General features: G+C 39.8%; 1 protein-coding gene across 1 annotated transcript in view; it reads right to left on the bottom strand.

Annotated features, from left to right (window-relative positions):
* The window catches only part of srbd1 (S1 RNA binding domain 1), a 241,463-nt gene that overhangs the window by 154,512 nt on the left and 64,278 nt on the right, over nt 1–22,673 (bottom strand). The window contains exon 15 of the mRNA XM_067988785.1: nt 21,418–21,525. Coding sequence (XP_067844886.1) covers nt 21,418–21,525 — 108 coding nt within the window. The remainder of the gene's footprint in view (nt 1–21,417; nt 21,526–22,673) is intronic.

Below are 22,673 nucleotides of genomic sequence, written 5' to 3' on the forward strand. Positions count from 1 at the left end.
AACCCAATCCTCATACAATCTCATGGCTCTATCTCGTACTCACCCTCTCATGCATCTCTTTCACGGCCAGTCTCACCCAACCTGCCACTACCTGTGCTGCAGCCACAGGGCATGCATCACATATGTGCTGTAGGCAGCGTAAGGCAAACGTGTCGTGAGCATGAAGGGGATGCACAAGGGTGTTTGAGGGTTTGTCATGGTTGTTACTTATAACAACTCATCACATATTATATTGGCACCACTACTGCCATGTCTTTGCGAATCTTGTCTGGTCTGTGCAATAATGCCCTTTCCTGAGGATCACTATGAAGACCCACAACTGATGCCACCCACTGTGTCACTGCAGAGTGGGTGTAGGTGTATTTGCAGGGCTCTTTTGTGCAGACGGCTGAGAGATGTCGGCGATGTCCCCGGTTGCACCCTGGAAGGATGCGGAGGAGAGGTTGTTGAGGGCAGTGGTGACTTTGACAGCGACAGGTAAGAAGATGGTGTTCGGGCCAGCCAGGAGCAGCTTGGCATGAAGGAGGCTGCAGATGTCCACGACTACATGTCGAGTGACTCTGAGTCTCCGTGTGCACTGCTGCTCAGAGAGGTCCAGGAAGCTGAGCCTCGGTGTGTGGACCCTGTGGCGAGGGTAGTGCCCTCCGCAACGCATCTCTCTCTGCGGTTGTCCTCCCTCCTGCTGTGCAGGTGGATGTGTAACAGCACTCTGTTGTGGAGCTCCACGTGTCAGAGGTGGACGGCGTGGATGGCGAGGCTGGTGATGCTGTTCGCCCTCCGAGGAGGTCATGACTGCAGCTACGGCAGCCCCCATCCGGAAGATGTACATCTGAGGGGGTCCGCAAGATAGGTACATGTGTCTGGACACCGGGGTAAGTGTGCAAGTTGGTGACTTTGATTGTCAGGGGGAGGGTGGTGGAGGCCAAACTTTGTCCCAAGTGACAGAGTGGCCTCCTGCAATGAGTGAGGGTCTCCCCCCCCACCACCTGTTAAATGGACCTTTGCAGCTGCCACAGGCTGACAGCTGCAACACGTCCATTTGGACTGGGAGTGTTTCCCCCAGTGTGGGAAACAGTCCCAGTTTGCTCCAAAATCCCACCGCTCCTCACATAATCCCTTAATCAGGTCAGTTAATGACCTGAACAAGCCAAATAAATACTTTCAAGTGGCATCCCGCCGGCTTTAATTGCCTGCAGGATTCCCACCAGTGGGGGCTGTGCGCGCACGCCGGTGCGTCAGCGGGGAACCCGGAAGTGCGCGGGTTCGATGCGTGCTCCGGTCCCGCTCGGGGATTTCACGATTTTCGGGGCCCCCCGCCAGAAATGCACCCGATAGCGGGTGTTAAAATGCTGCCCTTTATGTCCACCTGAGAAGGCAAATGAGGCCTTGGTTTAACATCTCATCCAAACAATGGCACCTCCAACAGTGCAGCACTCACAGTATTGCATTGAAGTGTCCACCTAGATTATGTGCTCAAGTCTCTGGAGTGGTACTTGAATCCACAACCGTCTGACTCACAGGCGAGAGTGCTACCAACTGAGCTAAGGCTAACACCAATACTAAATACCAAAACTCATGCCAAAATGTAATATATACAATACATGACGTATTATTTCTCTTAACATTCAGCAAAATGACAGCTCATTTGTGAAGGAATTTGGGGACAAGGGCTACCTACTTTTGATAATCATTTGAAGACCTTTTACAACAAACTTATAACATTTTTAAATAATCATTTGAAAATACTTTGCGATAAGCAAAATGCTGAAAACACCAGTCAGCTAAATCATGGATGATTGATTTCATCAAGGGGGCATACCATTGACAAGTAGTTGATAAACCCTACATAATGGGACACAAATAAGCACATGATGAAGACAGCAGATATGGTCAAGAGGGCCTACCTTAGAGCATCCCTTGCTAACCCTACACAATGGGAACAGATAAGCTGAAAGCTGAAAACAGCAGCTGGCTCAACGGCACCTACCTTTAACCAGTACTTGAAGTAACTCTTTACAATGAACATAGGCTGAAGAAAATCAGCGGTCAGCTAAAATGTAACTAGTTTTGATTAATATTAATAAGCAAGAATTGAAACCAAGTTAAACAACAAGAGCCTCGTCAACAAGAATGCTCACAGCCAAGATGAAGTAATGGAAAAAAGGGTATAAATTCTGAGAGCTCAGCTCAAATTTTTTTAGATTCGCTTAGAAGGGCTGAAGCATCTCTCGATTATCGGAGTACGGTGACTCTATAGCCTTCTAGTACTTGCGAATTTAAGGTAAAACTTACCATGATAATTGATGGATATCCTGTCTACATACTTTTAAGAATTATACTTTTTATCTTTTTAAGAAACTGTTAATGTTGCGATTGACCAGTCTCACCAGCTGTAGATTGCAAATTGTTTCATTAATAAACCTCTGTATAGTTTTTATACTGTCTTGCATAATCTTCTGTATCACTGACTCATGAATTCCATCTCCGTACACTCTTTTGATGAAGAGGTACATTTCTGAGGAGAAACCCCCGGACCCTCACAAAATCTGGGATATTACAATCTGGCTGGAATTTACTAAGAACAGTAATATTCTCTGGTGATCCCTTTCCCTTGGGGAGAGATAGACCAGACCTTCAGACCCATTCAGTGTCTTCAGGATTTGTCTACCTCAACCTTAGATTGAGAGTGGACACCTGCAAAGTACACCTGATCTGGGATAGTCCCAAAGGGGCCAGGATTGTAAAATCAACACACCTTAGCCCTGCACTCAAAATCAAGTGGTGCATCACTTCAGTTTAGGTCACTTTATATAATCATGCTCAACTTTGCTACTTACTTTAATAAAATGAAGTATTTCTCTGGAAATATATAGAATAGACGTTTCCAAGAACGCGTTTCTAGATAGTAATACATTTTAGGGTTCCGATAAGTCCAGCTTTCCTGTTGAACCATTATGGACTTCATCCAAACCCCATACCATCTTATTGTAAAATGCTTCAAGCCATGCACTACTTTATAATATTCAGGTAATATTACAGAATGAAACCATTCAAAATTGTCAATGTTCCAATATGAAAAATGTACGACCACTACACTAGGGAGGGTCATTAGATTGACATGTATTTAATTTATCCAAAATAAATGTTGGAAACTCAATTTTGAGGCCATCTAATCTTTTTACTGTCCCAGTACTCTGGCTTTAACCTGACTGCAGTTATATGGGAGTCATCTATAAAATATAGCTGTATGTCAACTTTCTTTTGGGAGGGGAGAAGAATGAGCAAGAAGAGGAGTATGATGGTTTGATTATAAAGAAGCTATTTATATTAGCTGAAAAACAATAATTTGGAAGGGTCCCTGATGAAACAGTTTTTAATGTAGCAATACTTTAAGTTAGCTACATAAGTTACTGAGCTCAAAACAATTTATAAAACTAATACAAAATAACCATCTAGTAAAACAAAAACAATGTATTAATACAGATTGTTTCACTCCATTTTAAAAATTAACTAATGGATCTCCACTGTGTTGCTCATGATAAGATTGGAACAGTCTGCATCTTATCTGTCTTGGTCATCTTTGCATTGTTTCTTCAACTCTCTGTTCTGTTCTCTTCTGTTTCAGTTTCTCCTCTTTTGCTTCTATCTGAGTCCCCTTGTACTCTCCTTTTGGATGGCAGATGCTGAATGGCATGGTGCTGAGGAAGGGAGTTGCAGGCTGAAATTGTTCGTGGTGGATATAGGGAGAATATAAACTGCAGTCCACTATGGCTCCCTTCCCATCCCCTGCCCCCATCCCTCTTGCTTCCCCACCCTCCCCACTCACTGCCTCACTTACATTGCCTCTCAAATCCTTTCCACTACCCCCTCATCTTCTCCTTGCTCCCAACATGTCCCTTAACCCTTCCTCTTTGCATTTCCTGTATCCTTCCCTCATTATTCTGTTGCTTCTCCTCTCTGTCACTGCTCATTCTCTCCCTGCTGACCTGCTACCCACTCATTCCCCTTCAGCCTATCCCCTCCCTCCCACCTCATTCCCTGCCATCCCCCTATCATCACTCTAAACCCTGACTGCATCCCCATCTGCTCCCCTGCATCCACCTATCCCTTCTCCTCTCTCTCACATCCTTCCCGATCATTCCTTAAACTCTCTTCACCAGCATTAACATAACATTGATTGGAAAATCTAAACAAACAGGCAGATTTTTTAAAAATACAATAATGAAAGCCATAAGATAGACGGCAGGTACGCCTGTTCTGGGTTGCATGTGCAAGTTTGGGGCTAAGATGGCTGAAGGCATGGCAGTAAATGGTGGGGCAAAGGAAGTGGGGGGTGCACAAGAGGCCAGAGTTGGAGTAACACAGAGTTCTTGTAGGGTTGGAGAAGGTGACAGCGATAGGGAGGGGCGAGGCTTATGGAGGGACTTGAACAGGAGGATGAGACTTCTTAAAATTGAGGCGCTGGTGGACAGTATTATTACAACCAAGAAAAAAGTATAGTTGCACAATGGAATTGATCAACTTCATAAAATAACAAAACGATAAAATACAATTATGATTTTGAAAGTTTGTTTATGTCTAGGATTTTAACCTCATCAGTGTTTCTTTTAGCACTCAATTACCCCTCAGGCAAAACAGTACTCATCTGGTAAAACCTCCAGTTCCCACTTTTGATAATGAAAACGAGTGGAAAGATCGGCTGAACTTACAGTATTTAGCTCTGAGCTTTTGTCAGGGTTGCATTCCAGATGTTCACATGGAAACAGAAAGATTATAATGGAGGTAACTGCTGCATTAGTGAAGGTGCAAACATTTTTTAAAATTCGTTCATGGGATGTGGGCGTCGCTGGTAAGGCCAGCATTTATTGCCCATCCCTAATTGCCCTTGAAAAGGTGGTGGCAAGCCACCTTCTTGAACCGCTGAAGTCCGTGTGGTGAAGGTTCTCCCACAGTGCTGTTAGGTAGGGAGTTCCACGATTTTGACCCAGCGACAACGAAGGAACGGCGATATATTTCCAAGTCGGGATGGCGTGTGACTTGGAGGGGAACGCGCAGGTGGTGTTGTTCCCATGTGCCTGCTGCCCTTGTCCTTGTCCTTGTCCTTGTCCTTCTAGGGGGTAGAGGTCGCAGGTTTGGGAGGTGCTGTCGAAGAAGCCTTGGAGAGTTGCTGTAGTGCATCCTGTAGATGGTACACACTGCAGCCACTGTGCGCCGGTGGTGAAGGGAATGAATGTTTAGGGTGGTGGATGAGGTACCAATCAAGCAGGCTTCTTTGTCCTGGATGGTGTCGAGCTTCTTGAGTGTTGTTGGAGCTACACTCATCCAGGCAAGTAGACATGATAAGTTACATACTTTATAGAACAAAGTGAATGGAATTAACTTTAGTACTGAAAAAATTACCATTTCAATCTACAATCCCTACCTTCATACAAAATGTATAAAACAAATTTTCTACAGATTTCTCAATTATTGCAAAAAAGATAACAAGGCTTAATACCGAGTCCAAGTGTCTTAATCTAAGTGCTCAGATATGCAAGCTTCCTTCATATACTGCTACACAGATGTGCCCTGTTATATACACAGATCTGAATGAAAATTCATTCTCACACCCTTTTTTTAAAAAAATGCTCGTTTTCCTAAGTCTCAGGCAAGAAGCTAATCTAGTTCTAAGATTCTATTAATGATGCCTGGAATCTTGGGACACTAGAGCAAATTTTATCAGCCCCACCAAGAAGCACCACATTGAAATAGAATAGCTCCACCTCTGAACTAATTCCAACTCCCTGCAGCTCCACCAACCAAGGAGACCTCTCAGGACCCTCCCTAGAACGTTACATGTCTGCCATTCTTTCCCACAAACCCCAAGTGCAATAGCCATCCATACTGCTGTCTTTTTTACCCAGCTACTTGCTTGAGTGCCAACTCTGCTGCCTCCAACTTGTCTGCAAAAGGAAAGGAGGGTAGATCTGGAACAGTAAGATAGGGGAATATGAGTTTTGAATTTTTCCTATTTCCGTCTCTATGGCAAAAAGCTAGGTCTTCAACTTGGTGCTTCCCCACATCACCATGACTGAGATTAGTAAATTGGCAAGGGACAGATCATGAATGATTATTTGTGCCCCATCACTCTTAAGTACAATGGACAGGTCTGTTGCTGATAAAAAATCAAGTGGAACAGAAAGGATATGGTCACAAACCCAGGCTGGATACCACTGGACCACCTCCAAACTGATCTGTGGATGAAGCTCTACATAAACCATTGGTTAACTTGAAGAAAGGGTCAATTAGGTAAACACAGATCCAGTCAGTCAGAGGTTGGATTTTACCAAATTCTACATATGATCTGACATTCAAATTTGATCATAGCCTAGGGCTTGGCCCAAACACTATTCTCCAGTGGCACTGCAGATTGGGTACCAAAAATAAATTTATAAACCCAAAAAGCAATTCTTCAGCTATGTTGAGGTACTCTTATATTGATGTTTGTTTAGTTCAGATTGCAGGAGGCTGGTCCTTGCGCTGGCTTCCTGCGTTTACATTATTAAATCCAGCTGGCTCCCTTACCCAGAATTGTTTTACAATTCTGACACCAGGATAAGCAAGCCAGATTTAATAACACAAATGCTTAGATCCAGCACAAGAACCCCAATCTCCTGTGATCCAAATATTTTTTTTAAAAAGTGCTAGTGCAAAAGTACCTTTAAATTTAAACTAGAACCTCGGCCATGGTCTTATTGAATGGTGGAGCAGGCTCGAGGGGCCGTATGGCCTACTCTTGCTCCTATTTCTTATGTTCTTAATTTAGTTATGTTTTCAATTTTAGCACAGAAATGCTATTGTTCAAAAGAGAGAGAGATAAGATTCTGGCTGAGGCTGATATCACTGCATACAATAGGTAGGTGGGATGTTGTGTGATGTGCCTCGCGGTCACTGTGGTCTCCTGGAACTCACTTTGATCGCCTACAGGAGTCGGAGAGGAATTTCCCAGAATTCATTTTTCCCTGAATTGTCCTGTTCTTAAAAAATATATATTATTTTGCCTCTCCCAGGAGATTAAATGGCTGCTAGTGAGTGAGCAGCATTAAAAGTCATGATGTTCAGTTGCAATATGACTGCATGGAACAGGCTCAAATGTATCAGCCGGTCTTACATGCAGATGAAAAGTTAGATAAAAAGGATCCATCCAAGCATTCATAAAACTTCCTAAAATTGCCAAAACTGCCTACACTTCTAACTATTATAAATCGTCAGCAAGATTACTGTTCCATGTCACTTTTTTGGATTCTGCTAAAACACAACAGCTGCTTACTATTCGATCTTTATGTTGTGAATTTTGGCTGTGTCCAAATTTACAGCTATTCAATAATGCAAACTGCATTATAACAAACTGCAAATGTAGAAAACTGCCTGGAAAATTGTGATGTTGGCAATATTTTAATAATTCCAAGGGAGAATATTGCCCATCATACAATATGACAATCATAATTGTTATTTGAAAATGCCCATACTATTTATAAAAAGGACCGACAACTATTTATTGTTATATCTACAGCAATCTGATTGCAAGCACACAACTTTCTAATCTTTTCTTTACTAATACAACAAACAACACATCTATGACACCACAATGAGTGTATTCATTCATCTGAGAGCCTAGCCCTCAGAAAATCCATCGAGGAATGAACGATCAGATTTCTGTCTTCATCTTGTCTGAAACTGATGACATTTTTTGTTGAGAAAAGGGTCCAAATGGCAGGTGTCAAAAAGGTTTAACTTCACACATGCAGCTAGAAGGCACAAGAACAGACATCAGCGTGTGGCAATGTCAGGGCTACACTCTAGCTGCTGTAAGAGTGCATATCTGAAAAGAGCAAACCTCATAATCTGTTACATCAATCTGGTGCCAGATGTTATCAGAACAAAGCTGGTGCTGTAGATTCATCCCCAGGAGAAATGCACATTCCAAGTCACCAAAAAGAAGCAGAGACAAAGTATGGCACCTTTGAAGCCTTGAGGTGAAGGCTGCTTGCACAGACCAGTGCTGTTAACCTCACCAGGCTCTAAAAAGCATGCTACCTCAAGAGTTCCACACCAAGAAGTATTTTACATTGAAAATATCAATGAAATAATTTCAAGTCTAAATATTTCAACAGAAAATATGTTTTAAGGCCAAATTGTTGGTTTTAATTTTGATATAAAAATGAACACATTATACTGATCACTACAGTAGAAGAATATCTCAGTACAATGATTTCAAAATCTGCCCTCTCTCTCCCACCATCTGCATCTCTCAAATACATCGCACTGTAAGAACAGTCAGGGCAACATAAACATCCAGCAACAAAAATATCACTGCCATGGACTCAATGCCTAATTATGTTCCACAAAGCATTTTCTGTCGAGTTCATGTCAAAAACATCTCAATAAAACTTTCTAGCACTTCCTAGGAGAAGGTAATGGAAGATGTAGTTGAGATACTGGATGGGCTAATAATTGATAAAGAGGATGTACTAGAAAGGCTAGCTGTACTTAAAGTAGATAAGTCACCCAGTCCGGATGGGATGCATCCTAGGAAATTGAGGCGGTACTGGCCATAATCTTCCAAACATCCTTGGAGACAGGGGTGGTGCCAGAGGACTGGAGAATTGCAAAAGTTACACCCTTGTTCAAAAAAGGGTGTAAGGAAAAAACCAGCAACTACAGGCCAGTCAGTTTAACCTCGGTGGTGGGAAAACTTTTAGAAACAATAATCCAGGACAGAATTAGAAGTCACTTGGACAAGTGTGGATTGATTAGGGAAAGCCAGCACGGATTTGTTAAAGGCAAATCGTGTTTAAGTAACTTGATATAGAGTTTTGTGATGAGGTAACAGAGAGGGTCGATGAGGGCAATGTGGTTAATGTGGTGTATATGGACTTTCAAAAGGCGTTTGATAAGGTGCTGCATAATAGGCTTGTCATCAAGATTGAAGCCCATGGAAAAAAGGGGGCAGTAGCAGCACGGATACAAAATTAGCTCAGTAACAGGAAGCAGAGAGTGGTGGTGAACAGTTGTTTTTCAGATTGGAGGGAGGTGTACAGTGGTGTTCCCCAAGGGTCAGTACTAGGACCACTGCTTTTCTTGATATATATTAATGACTTGGACTTGGGTGTACAGGGCACAATTTCAAAATTTGCAGATGGCTTAGAAAACGAGAGAATCTAACTACCTCCCCTTGACATTCAACGGCATTACCATCGCCGAATCCCCCATCAACATCCTGGGGGTCACCACTGACCAAAAACTTAACTGGACCAACCACATAAATACTGTGGCTACAAGAGCAGGTCAGAGGCTGGGTATTCTGTGGCGAATGATTCACCTCCTGACTCCCCAAAGCCTTTCCACCATCTACAAGGCACAGGTCAGGAGTGTGATGGAATACTCTCCAGTTCAGAGAAGGTTCATTAGGTTGATTCTGGGTTGTCTTATGAGGAAAGATTGAACAGGTTGGGTCTATACTATTGGAGTTTAGAAGAATGAGAGGAGGTCTTACTGAAACATACAAGATTCTGAGGGGACTTGATAGGGTAGATGCTGAGAGGATGTTACCCCTCATGGGGGAATCTAAAACTAGGGGGCATAGTCTCAGAATAAGGGGTCGCCCGTTTATGACAGAAATGAGGAGGAATTTCTTCTCCCAGAGGGTCATGAATCTTTGGAATTCTTTACCCCAAAAAGCTGTGGAGGCTGAGTCATTGAATACATTCAAGGCTGAGTTAGACAAATTTTTGATCAACAAGGGAGTCAAAGGATATGGGGAATTAGGGATGGGCAATAAATGCCAGCCTCGCCAGCAACGCCCACATCCCATGAACGAATAAAAAAAAGGCGGGAAAGTGGAGTTGAGGTAAAAATCAGATCAGCCATGATCTCATTAAATGGCAGAGCAGGCTCGAGGGGCCATATGGCCTACTCCTGTTCCTATCTCTTATGGTCTTATGTAGTGAACAGTGAGGAGGACAGTGATAGACTTCAAGAGGATATAGACAGGCTGGTGGAATAGGCATACAGGTGGCAGGTGAAATTTAATGCAGAAAAATGCGAAGTGATACATTTCGGTAGGAAGAACGAGGAGAGGCAATATAAACTAGAGGGCACAATTCTAAAAGGGGTACAGGAACAGAGATCTGGGGGTACATGTGCACAAATCGTTGAAAGTGGCAGGGGAGGTTGAGAAAGTGGTTAAGAAAGCATACGGGAACCTGGGCTTTATAAATAGAGGCATAGAGTACAAAAGCAAGGAAGTCATGATGAACCTTTAGAAAACACTGGTTCACTGCACTTTAGGAAAGATGTGATGACCTCAGAGAGGGTGCAGAAAAGATTTACTAGAATGAATTCCAGGGATGAGGGGCTTTAGTTACATGGATAGGCTGGGGTTATTCTCCTTGGAGCAGAGAAGGTTGAGAGGAGATTTGATAGAGGTATTCAAAATAATGATGGGTCTAGACAGAGTAGATAGAGAGAAACTGTTCCCATTGGCGGAAGGGTCAAGAACCAGAGGACATAGATTTGAGGTGATTGGCAAAAGAGCCAAAGGTGACATGAGGAAAAACTTTTTTTTTTTTTTTACACAGCGAGTGGTTAGGATCTGGAATGCATTGCTAAGGGGGGTAGTGGAGGCAGATTCAACTGTGGCTTTCAAAAGGGAACTGGATAAGTAATTGAAAGGAAAAAAATTGCAGGGCTACAGGGATAGGGTGGGGGAGTGGGACTAACTGGATTGCTCTTGCATAGAGCTGGCACGGACGCGACAGGCCGAATGGCCTCCCTTCTGTGCTGTAATCTTTCTATGATTCTATGGTACCAAGTACCTTTGCCCAGATTCATCTCTGTTCACATATGAATAAGCCCATATAACATTATGTTTAAGGTGAAACAAAGGCTTAGTTGATTTTTTACTCTTCTCTAAACTGTCAAAGTTGGTAAATTATACCAGCCACGCTTTTGGCAAGTTTTGTTTTGTTGAGTTTGAACAACTTATTCTCTTTAGAATTTTGCATTAATTCAATTGAAAGGGACAGAGTCATCAGATACTTTTAGCATTCAAGGCAGAACTTCCTATGACGTACACACATTTACAATAAATAGGTTTGCAAATGTCCACATCATCACCTCCATTAAAAAAAATGCTATGCCACACAGCAAAACAGTACAATATGGGATCAGTTGGTAGCACTCTCCTCGCTGTGTCACAGGTGCAAGCCCCATAACAGGAATTTCAGCCCATAATCCAAGTTGAGAATCCAGTGCGATACTGAGGAAGTGTTCCATTGGTGGAGGTAGCAGCCTTTGAATGACATGTTAAACCAAGGTTCCATCTGCCTGTTCTAGTGGTTCAGCTGGATGTTAATAGTAATATTCAAAGAAGAGGATGGATTTCTTTCAGTGTTCCATTATTCCTCCAGCACAATTACTTTATTTAAGGAAAAGGCTTTGCTGTTTTTTTTTCCCTCTTCTCTAAGCTGTTGATGAAATTGGTAAATTACCACCAGCCACACTTTGGTATGTTTTCCCCAATGTTGAATTTGAATTTCCTTTAGAATTTTACAACAGGATTAATCTAAGTGAAAGGGATGCGGCTATCAGGTACTTTTAGCATTCAAGGTAGCCCAGCTATGTTCTCAGATCTTCCTAATAACTGCGAGGAGTGATCCCTTTTTCTTTTGTTCTGCTTGCTCTCTTTAACCCGTAGGATTTTGAAAGACTCCCTGTTCTCTTCCACAAGATTCACTTCGAATTCCATGTGTCAAAATCAGTATGTCTAAGGAGATCATTACCACAAGCCAAACAATACTTCATGCAGAAATTAAATTAAGAACAGTGGATATATTTGGAACTTCCCATCAATCTAGTGGACCAATTTCATCACGTACCAAAGAGAAATATATGATTCAGTTTGCTGAAATACAAAAAAAATTGTACGTGCATGTCAAATCGCTTGTTAGTTAACTAAATCAATATCTTCACAATGGAATAATCCAGTTCTTTGTCACAAGAAGTCCCTGCTATTTAAATTAATGATACTATCTGCTATTTGGATGGACACAGGCATCAGATGAATATTGAAGTTAATAAAACAAACAATTCACATGTTTTTACATGAAAAAAAAATGGGATGAGGAGGGGGATTTTTAAAAATTTATATATCTGCTGGCAGTGAAACTGCCTGAGCCAGAGCTCCCCATGGTCGATATCAATGCTGTTCTTCTGCAGCATGGGACCATTTGAGCAAGTCCCTTCCTTCAAACCCCTCATTTTCAGATTAAACACTAAACTACACAAAGTGCTCCATTCTGCAGTCTAAAGTGGCTAAAAGTGATCATTTAGACTACAAAACAGCATTTACACAAAATGGTTCAAAATTTGATTTATAAACCACTTAACAGTAATTAACATAGCTAACTGTCAATATATTAGTCGGCTCTTCATTCATACCATTTTATTTCTAATCAATTTTTGATTCAAACTCCGTATTCAGCAATGTGTTCCACTAATGTTTTGGCTAAATATAAAAGTTACTGCTCTTTCCTTGCAATGGAACCTGCAAGTCATCATATAGACAGCCATTAACAATCAAATCTATCAAATAAAAGCTATTTCATGTCTAATCTATTAATTTTTTATGCCAATTTCAATCAATCTAAGTAGCAGACCTGCCTAAAATCAATGCCCTTCTTTCAGGCAATATCTTTTTAAATGCAGTCAATCAAGATGAAAGGCTTCAGGCCCATTGTGCAGACCACAACCAACAAGAGTAGAAGAGGAGGTAAATCAGGTAGTGATTAAATGACATCAAGCTTAGGTTTTAAAAACCCAAAGAATGTCAGAGAAAGGAAAGGCTGAATGAATTAGAAAGGGAGATTGTGCGATGAGTTTTGATGTCAACACGGTTACATTACAATTGTATCACAATATTTTTATGTGAAATGCTTCCATAAAATAAACTCAGAAGATATTTAAATCAAAGTTTGGTTTAATGAGAGTTTCTTAAATGTCTGGAATTAATAAAGAAAGCCTGCATCCTTCTGACATTGCTCTAAGCAAGTTCACAGCATGGATTATAGCACGACAAATTAAATAATCACAGTGCCTTTTATAAATCAGGGCATTTTTTTCAATTACCTAACTACACTTGGGTTTGGAACTACAGCATCACTGGGGATTTCCAACCACTTCTATTTAACAGGTAAATTACATTCAAGAAAAAGTACAGCCCTTGCCCTGTTCCTGCCAAAGCTTCATACATAGAATGCACATGCAAGAACTTCTCCTACAGGGCTGTACGAATTGCTGAGATTTTCACTCAATTCAACTACTACAGTATAAAGAAATCAAGTTTCCCACACTATAAATGCTTATTAAAATAAATATATAGTCCCCATCAATATTTGAACCATCACTGTAGAAAATGTTCATCAAAAAAGAAAGCCCGATTTATAACGAGATTATAAAAGGTTGGCAAATAAGCCAGTGTTGTACTTGATTTGATTAGCAATCTACTGCACCACAAATTACAATAAACAAAGAAATCTCAAGTATTCTCCTACACAAATTTAAAAAAGAACAAGTGCAGATAAGACAATGTCGATCTCCACTACAGTCAACCCTGAGCAAATTCTGTTATAGTTTAAATAATGATTTAAACTATAACAGAATTTAGCATTAAACATTATAGTTTAAATAATGATGTCCCCCATCTGTTGTTCAGCATTTGACTACAATTTTCTATTACAAGAGGTTTAGTTTTGAATGATTTTATGATGTAAAAGTTGACTATCAGATATTCTGCCTTCAGTGAAGATTGGTATAGTCTGAAGAGGATCAAACATTGGGACTAATTTTCCTGCTACCACCCCAAGTGCAGCAGTTAATTTTTTTCTCTTTTATATTTTTATTCTCGAGCAGTGCGTGATGCTGACAAAGCCCAATCTTACCTGCTACAGTCCTTGTGGTGAAGGTGCTCCCACAATGGTATTAGGTAATGAATTCCAGGATTCTGATGCAGCAACAATGAAAGAACGGTGTTATACGTCCAAGTCAGGATGGTGTGTGACTTGGGAGTTAGAATCATACAGCACAGGAGGCGGCCATTCGGCCCATCGTGCCTATGCTGGATTTTGAAAGAGCTATCCAATTAATCCCACTCTCCTGCTCATTCCCTTGCAAATTTTTCCTTTTTAAGTATATATTCAATTCCCTTTTGAAAGTTACTGTTGAATCTACTTGTTGATGTTCCAATGATGTGCTGCTCTTTTTTTCTTCTTGATGTCACAGGAGGGAGGGGGAAAATTAACGGCACTGAAAAAGGATCGCCATCCTTTTTGTGCAAAACAGGTAGGTGCTTGCAATTCTGAAATGATAATGACACAGAATTGATGCAATAATGCCTTCCACATCATTTAGCCATTTATTACATAAATAACACTTTTTGGATGAGACACCAAAGGATACCCGGTGCCAGTGGAACCAAGTCCCAACAAGTGAAGGGGAAAGAGAAAACTGGTAAGAACAAAAAAAAAGTTTGCTTTTCCCTGATGGGAAACAACAGGTTTCTGATTAAACTGTTCTACTGTAAGCTGAAGTATGGTAAATGTGAACAGAAAAAACTGTACCGGGAAACCCTGATAAACAACCTGGTGCTCCCACTGACGAGTGGGCAGACATGATGTTGGGCATGTCCTGATGGACAGCAGTTTTGCCTGCTGGTGTGTCTCACTTCAAAAACAAACAGAAAATTTAAAACACTGAAAAACCACACAGCAGCTGCACCAAGCAACCAATTCCAACCAGGCCATCCTAGTGATCGGTGAGAGAAGACCTCTGGCCCCATACTAGGTTCATCAGCTGACACAAGAAACTTCTGATGAAGGGACAATCTAAATAACCATTTTTTTAAAAATGGAATATATTTTCACTGCTCATCTCTACATAATATTATCAACCTTTACTTGTAATTATAAAAGTAGTCAAATAATATCTTCATTTCATAAAGTTCTGGCAAGGTGCAAAAGTATTATTTTTCAAAAAAACCAGCCTTTTAATCTGATCCTAATGAACAAGGCCATTATATGGTTAATATAACAGTGTTTAAGGGCAGAAAATAGGATCCAAAATTCACAAAACCAAATAATATGTTTAAGATATTTATTTATTAAGAACAACTCCATTATATTTAACATATACAAAGCTATAGTTGTGTATTTTCAACCTGAAGCTTTCAATGTCAAGACTGGCAGTTGACTAGAGAGCACGCAGGATATAAGTATTTCATCCTTTCTGATTGCTGCCCCAGGCAGAATTATGCAGGTCTAAACCCTGAACCATTCAACCTCATCCTTATTGTAATCAAACCTCAGTAGCCTGTCAGTATGATCTCTAGTGACACAAACCTAGGCTGTTGGTAAAAACACATTGTGTGGTATGTTTCACGTTTGAAATCAAGCGACAGGTTACCACAAAAGCAAAAGCAAATATTCTGCAATAATATAACACTGTAATATAGTGTTACTAAAACTGTCTTTTGGAATTCACCTTAAGAACTTTTAACAGTTGTTTCCCCACATATTTGAATAATGAAAAGGCAGTTCTTGATGTGACTTCAATATGCAATATTCAATGGCACTACAAATTACAAGGTTAATGCTCAATAAACCATTACACTAAAAGGAGAACCTCTCTCTTTCGCATCTGTGCAACACGCTGTCAGCTGAGAATCAGAAGGTGATCTACTCCCTCTTTGAAGGGGAAATGCTTTGTCTCCAAACTGTGCCTACTCTTGATAGCACAGCTGAGATCAGGAACTTAACACGTGTGCAACTGCAAACATAAACCCATGTCCTTCAATTATGCATCATAATGCATTTTATCACAACCAGTTCACATTTTTCCAGCTTTCTGAAAATACTGTAATCTGCAGCAACACCTGCAATTAATTATTTTTCAAGGGTTTGTGAAAGGATGCGAAACAGCCGAATCACTTGACAGACAACATTTAATACCAAGGGATTCACATCAGCTATTTCCTTTTAAAAAGAGACTCTTTGATGTTGACTCCCTTTCGTGTACTTCTTTCATGGCACATTGATAAAAATAAAGGCAACTCAGAGTAAGCAGAGTCTCAAGGACGCATCTAAAGTTACAGCACTCCAGGTACCTGATGAAATACAGATTAATGCTGTTTGAATAGAAAATGAATGCCACTGGTTCAACGTGCCAATCAGGTAAATAATATGGGTGGCACTGAACTACTTTCATTTCTGCAACCAGACCTGCTGTTTTCACAGCCCCGTGTCCTTGAGGCTCAATTATCAAAATGTGGAACCGAGTGTTAACCATGCCTAACAGGCAGCGATGCAGAAGAAAAAAAGTAAATGTAACATTAGAAGTATATGGGCGGAGTCAAACCAAACAGGTATTTAAAAATGCAGTAAAAATGGGTCAACAGGGAGTTAGATGCCATGATTTAGGCGAGCTGAGAACAGGTGATAGAGATGAAAGTGTGTGGATTATAATGGGGAGTAAGCATCGGGTTATAGGGTTTCTAAATTGAGAAGGACCACTGTAAATTCTTTTTTGAATTTTAATCAAAGCACTGTTTTCACCTTGTTGTCCTCTTACCTTTACAAACGGCAAACTAAATTTACCAGTTTTCTCTTGTTCACCTTCACCTATCATTACCTTATTTCCTCAAAACTATTCTAAGAGAACTAGATTTAAACAAACATTTTTTTTTTAAAAAGTCAAAACAAGAAAAGTAAGCTCTTCAATATAAGAAAGCCACAGACTAAATGGAGGTTATACAAGTCTATCTTTTACATGAACTTCTGGGGCAACATTGCAAATGCTTTTACAAAAGATCATTGAAATGCCAATGTCATTTTCTTTTGCGTAACAGACAGTGTCCTTCAGAAGTTAGGGCAGGGAGCTCATGGGAGCTAGTTAATATTTTCAGGGAAGCCTCCATGCAGAAGAGTTAGAAAACTACAATTTACCCCAATTTATCCAAGTGCTAGGACTACCTGCCAGAGTGAATGAGATTTCAGTCTGGGCAATGTCATCTAAGGCCTTGTATCGATGGGGTAGATAATACTGAGTCATACAAGGAATGTTGACAATGTTGAAAATAAATAGTTTGTTAACCCAGGAGAAATGTCTTCAAATAATGTGGAAAGTGAAAGTCACTCAGATAATACTGACATCATAATATCTTAAAGAGACTATGTCGTAGTGATTTTGCATTGCAAAACTGGATTCCCCTGCCACACGTGTATGCTGATGAAAATAAGAACCAAATATATTGGGAGCCTGGGTGGCACAGTGGGGTTAAGACACCGGCCTTTCACCTCTGGGACCTGGATTCAAATCCAGCACAGACTAATGGGATGGAAATGTCTCTTGGCTGTAAGGATGCTACATTAAATGAGTTTAAACAGTTTCAATCCAGTTCCTAACTGGCATAAACCTACAGCACCAAAACGTCCCTAATTCGTTACTAAAAGCAATGTTCTTCAATAAGGTCACAGGATGGTTGATGGGAGAAATGAAAAAAAATGCTAGTGGTGCAGTAGAAAGGTGCTCTTCTGAGGTTAGGGCAGAATGCACGGAGTTTTGCTGTATTATACCTTGATCGGAGAGTGCTTGATACTGATAATAGCTACCTGAAATGAAAAAGAAAATGCTGACATCTGTCACCATGATGAGTGCAAACCTTAATTTTTTTTAAAAAATCAAATATTCCAAGATATTTCAAGATACTGAGAATAAAAGCAGTCTACAGGACTACAACCATGAAAAGGAATATCAAGGCTAAAACCAAACAAAAGTCTTTCCTAGCATTGTTTGCCATATAGAAATACTCTAGCAAAAAGCAATTCAAAAGTACACCAATCCTGAATTTGCCAATTTTTTAATTGCTGCTGGGAAAAAGAGGGTTGATCTCAACTTTTTAGCATTCGGAGACTGGAAATTCAGATGTGAGGTAAGGGCCAGGAACAAAGAAAGCGGATACTGTATTTCTGAACACAATGCCATATATTTGAGTTTTTCTTGCCAAAAAAAGAATGCATACCCAAGTTAAGACTTTCAATTGATTCTGCAAAAGTTGAACTACAATATTTTTAATATTAGTGGACAGATGTGGAAATTCAATGTCAGTCTGAATACCATATTTTACAATTCGAAGGATTTTTTTAAGTGAACATTTAAACTGAACTGCGAGCAAAGCAGCTCAACTCCTTAAACCTGTATCTACAACAGAGAATTTTGTTTTTTTTAAACCAAGAGCAATGCAACTGAAGGAGACTAACTCACATCAAAAACACCAACAGTTGGCCCTAAGAAATAACACACATCAAAGTGGGAATGTATGAAATTGAGATTTTTTTTTTAACAATGTGATAGAATTTTTAAGAATTTATATGGCAACAAAGATACGGTTAGTGAAACAGCTTTGATACAAGATTCAGTTTGTTAGTTCTCAAAACAAAATGCACATATTTCTGAACTTTAAATCTAGCCCGTGTTTGACAACGTTTAAAGCTGGGCAATCTCAGAGCTCTATACCCATTTTAGGACCCATGATTAGTATGTCTAATGAAAACAATGAATCCAAACGTTCATATGAGACATCTGCTTCAGTTATAATACACTGCATCCTTGGCTTGAACAGATAAAGTTAATAAAAGTCAAAATCTATACTGGTGCTGGCAATGGATAAAGATTTGTTACAGAAAACGTCATGACTAGATGAAACTTGCACTAGGCAGAAGCCCAATACAAATCTCAGTCAATAACAAAGGATCCAGTAGAGAAACTATTTAAAAAATTCTGATGTTATTTATGTTGGACTAGAACACTTAAAACCAGGAGAACAATCATCACTAAAAGGCACAGCAAGAAATATTTATTTTTCATTACAGATTAGTGTCAAATAAAGTCCAGATGGTATTTATAAATTCAAAAAATTAGTTTCTTATGCTCTCCTTTTCACTGCAATATTTGGTTTTAATAGGAGTCACTTACACATTATTTCCACCATAAAATGTAAATTTCATGCCTCTCTAGTTTTATTCATATTTTGCTCATTTCATCTTATGTAATGATATTTTATTTGTAGAAAAAATTTGCAAAGTCATACAACACAATAGAATTAAAATGGAGGGAATGAGGGGAAGCTTAAAAAAAACTAAATTCCGCTTCTAAAACTTATGTGGAATTTTGTGTGAAGTTAAAACAGATGTCACAATAAATCGATTTTGGTGGTTTTATAATTTAGAGTACTTCGGGGGTCCTTAGTCACTAAATATTTTTACCCACCTTTTCCTCTTACGGCTCAAGAAATAATTTCTACAGGCAAAATAAATCTCTCGGCAATACTTGCACCATCTCACATATATGTTTGTATTTCCATTTCTTGGAAATATGATTCCGGATCTCCATTAAAGCAATGGCATGGGCAGAATTCCCTTCCCTGCTATGAGTACAGTGAAGTACATCATACGGAAACACTGAACTGACTTTACTTCCATAGACACTAAGCCAGTTTTCAGCCTTTAAAAACAAGTATGATTCTCAGGTATTGTCATCAAATAAGCAGTTTTATTCATTAAAACACTAGCTATAACAGATGCACTTTAGTTTATGAATATAAAAGTGCGGAGTACAAAATTTCCACTAATTGAAAAAGGATTTTGGTGAAAAAAGTTAATTGTCTCAGGAGCGCCCCTGATGCTTCAAATGGGTAAATGTACCAAGCAGTGTGATACTTTATTGAATCATACAAATGGGAACTGGCACCACAATTGGCCTCAGTGTCCTCTAAACAGATGGTGGTTGGGGGTGGGGGGCAGACACAGAATGAGAATATCCAGGTTGGAGATGGAGTGGTAGGTAGCAAGGACAGAGTGCATAGGTGGATTTTATTGAGAAGGAACTTGATGACAGCAATTCAGAAATGAGAAGGACAGTGCCTAAGGAAAGGGAACAATTTATAGTTAGCAAGCATGGAAGCTAAGAAGGGAAATTTGGTAGTCAGAAGTTTAGTGGGAACGGAGGTCGAGAGATTAGGAGATAGGTCTCATTGAGAAGAGGAGCCAAGGATGGCATAGGGAGAGACAGGAAGAAGCTAGATAGGGTAGGGGGTTCAGAGCTATAAAGGGATTGGAAAGCAGAAGCAGAAGAACCAATTATCTCAATCTTGGTAAATAAGGGTTTAAGGAGGTGGTCGATTGTAGAGAAAAGGAGGCTAGGGTTATCTGCCTTCCAGGTGGATCCTAGTGTCATGGGCGGTTTGGGCTAGGGAAGCTAGGTCCAATAGATATTAATGTATTCAAGCCAGATCTGGCGATGCCTACTTCGGTCACGTCGCCCATCTCCGCTCTGCCTCAGCCCATCTGTTGCTGCTGAAACCGTCAACCATGCTTTTGTCACCTCCAAACTCGACTATTCCAATGCTCTCCTAGCTAGCCTCCCATCTCATATAAACTTGTGCTCCTCCAAATCTCTGCTGCCAGTACCCTAACCCGTACCAAGTCCTGCTCACACATCACCCCTGGCTCCCAGTCCACCAATGCCTCGAATTTAAAGTTCTCATCCTTATGTACAAATCCATTCATGGCCATGGCCCTCCCTATCTCTGTAACTTCCTCCAGCCCTACAAGCCTCCGAGAACTTTGCATTCATCCAATTCTAGTCTCTTACGCATCCCTCACTCCCTTTGCCCCTCCATTGACGGCCGTGCCTTCATCCGTCTAGGCCCTAAGCTCTGGAATTCTCTCCACCTCTCCCTCCTCAAACCTAGCTCTTTCACCAAGCTTTTAGTTAACTCTCCTAATATCACCTTTGGTTCGTTGTCAATTTTTGTCTGATTACACTTCTGTGAAGTACCTCGGGACGTTTTCCTACACTGAAGGTGCGATATAAATGCAAGTTGTTGTTCAATGAAAGACACGTGAAATTTCCATTTCTAAACTCCATTGTCGGTTTCAACTGCTGGCTTTAAACTGTCTAACACAATCTGCAGGAGAACGAGAACCAAGAGTCTCAGAACATTTGAGTTGTTCCTGTCACTTGTGATCTATTTTCACCAAAATAGATGGTCTAATAGCTCCAGTCTGAAACAGACATTTATGTCATTAATTAAAATTTCCACTCTTAACTTCTCACCATCGTCTTAAAGCCCTTCTATAAATTGATGAATGACTCCCAGACTATAAGTTACACTTTCAACCACGTATGCCTACATAGCCTTCATCACTTCCGTTATATTATTCAACCTGTAGTCCGCAAATCTGGTCAAATAATTTTGTTTTCAACAAAGCACTTCAGTTCTAATGATAGACATGATAATGAAGAAGAAAACTGAAAAGAGCTTACCAGTAGACAACGTCCAGTGGAGCAAAATATCTCCTGTTAATCAGGTCAGCAAAGAAAGATTCTGTTTCCCTGCAGGCAGTTCCATTACCAATAACAATGGTCAAACAGCTTTAGACAGAAGAGAAAAAAAATTACAAATAGTTCCATACCCAAGGCCAGAGTGCGCCCAAAATAAAATTAAAATCTTTCTCAATTCAATTAACAAAAGCAAAATTTCTTGAACTTTGCTCATCAGGCAATAAACTAACTTTTGTATGGAAAGACTCAGAATTGCAATTGATCACTTTACCTTTCCATTTTTAATTGGTTCACTTCCTAAACAAGTGTTGAAACATTTGGTTGAAAATACAACTTTGAGAGTGTAATTTTGTGCTTTTGTTGTCTTTTTAATAAAAAGGAAAAGGTCATCACAATATTTTTAGGGAAACAATCGGATTCTCTCTTAGCCAACTAATTTATTGTATGTGTATTGATTATTTGATAATGACACTCTAATGTTGTACATCTGACATGTATTTCCATTTATAGTATTATATATTAAAAGACTGGTCCCTTGTTCAATTATTTTTCTAATCTCGTCTAGCCATTTTGTATTTACTTTTTTTGTTTGTCCTTGGGATATAGGCAACACTGGCAAAGCCACATTTATTGTCCATCCCCGGTTGCTCTGAGAAGTTGGTGATGGGTTTTCTCCTTGAACCACTGCAACCTTTGTAAATCAACACACCTTAATGTATGTAATTGGATTGCTGGGATCTAAAGTAAAAACTATAAATTATCAACAATATGTGAGGGCCCTTTCACTGTACTGAACATGTGCTTAAAAATTCATTCCATGTACACAAAACAGGAAAAGAAAATCACACTTACATGGTCTTTGTAAAGAAAACTTTTCAATAGTGTATATTTTTTTCTGCAGATTTTATATCTACAAAAGAATGATTAATTGCCATTTTTTTTGCTCTGAAGGATTGATTAACTGCCTAACTTTTTGGTAGAATTCTTTTGTTTTCTTACACTGTAAAAACCTTCGCTTACTCCCATGAACTGTGATATATTACATTTGGATTCCAAAGTGCAGTGTGTGGATTGAGTTTCATGGAAAATGGGTTTCTCCCCATTAACTTAAGTATTGCATATTGAAAATTCACTCATGCCACTGAAAACAAAGCAAACTGCAATTTAGGCTGCAATAAGAATAAGCATGTGTATTTACCAAAACTATTTATATAAAATGGTTTTGTTACACTCTTCAT

Source organism: Heptranchias perlo, chromosome 8, assembly GCF_035084215.1.
Source record: "Heptranchias perlo isolate sHepPer1 chromosome 8, sHepPer1.hap1, whole genome shotgun sequence".
Lineage (NCBI taxonomy): Eukaryota > Metazoa > Chordata > Chondrichthyes > Hexanchiformes > Hexanchidae > Heptranchias > Heptranchias perlo.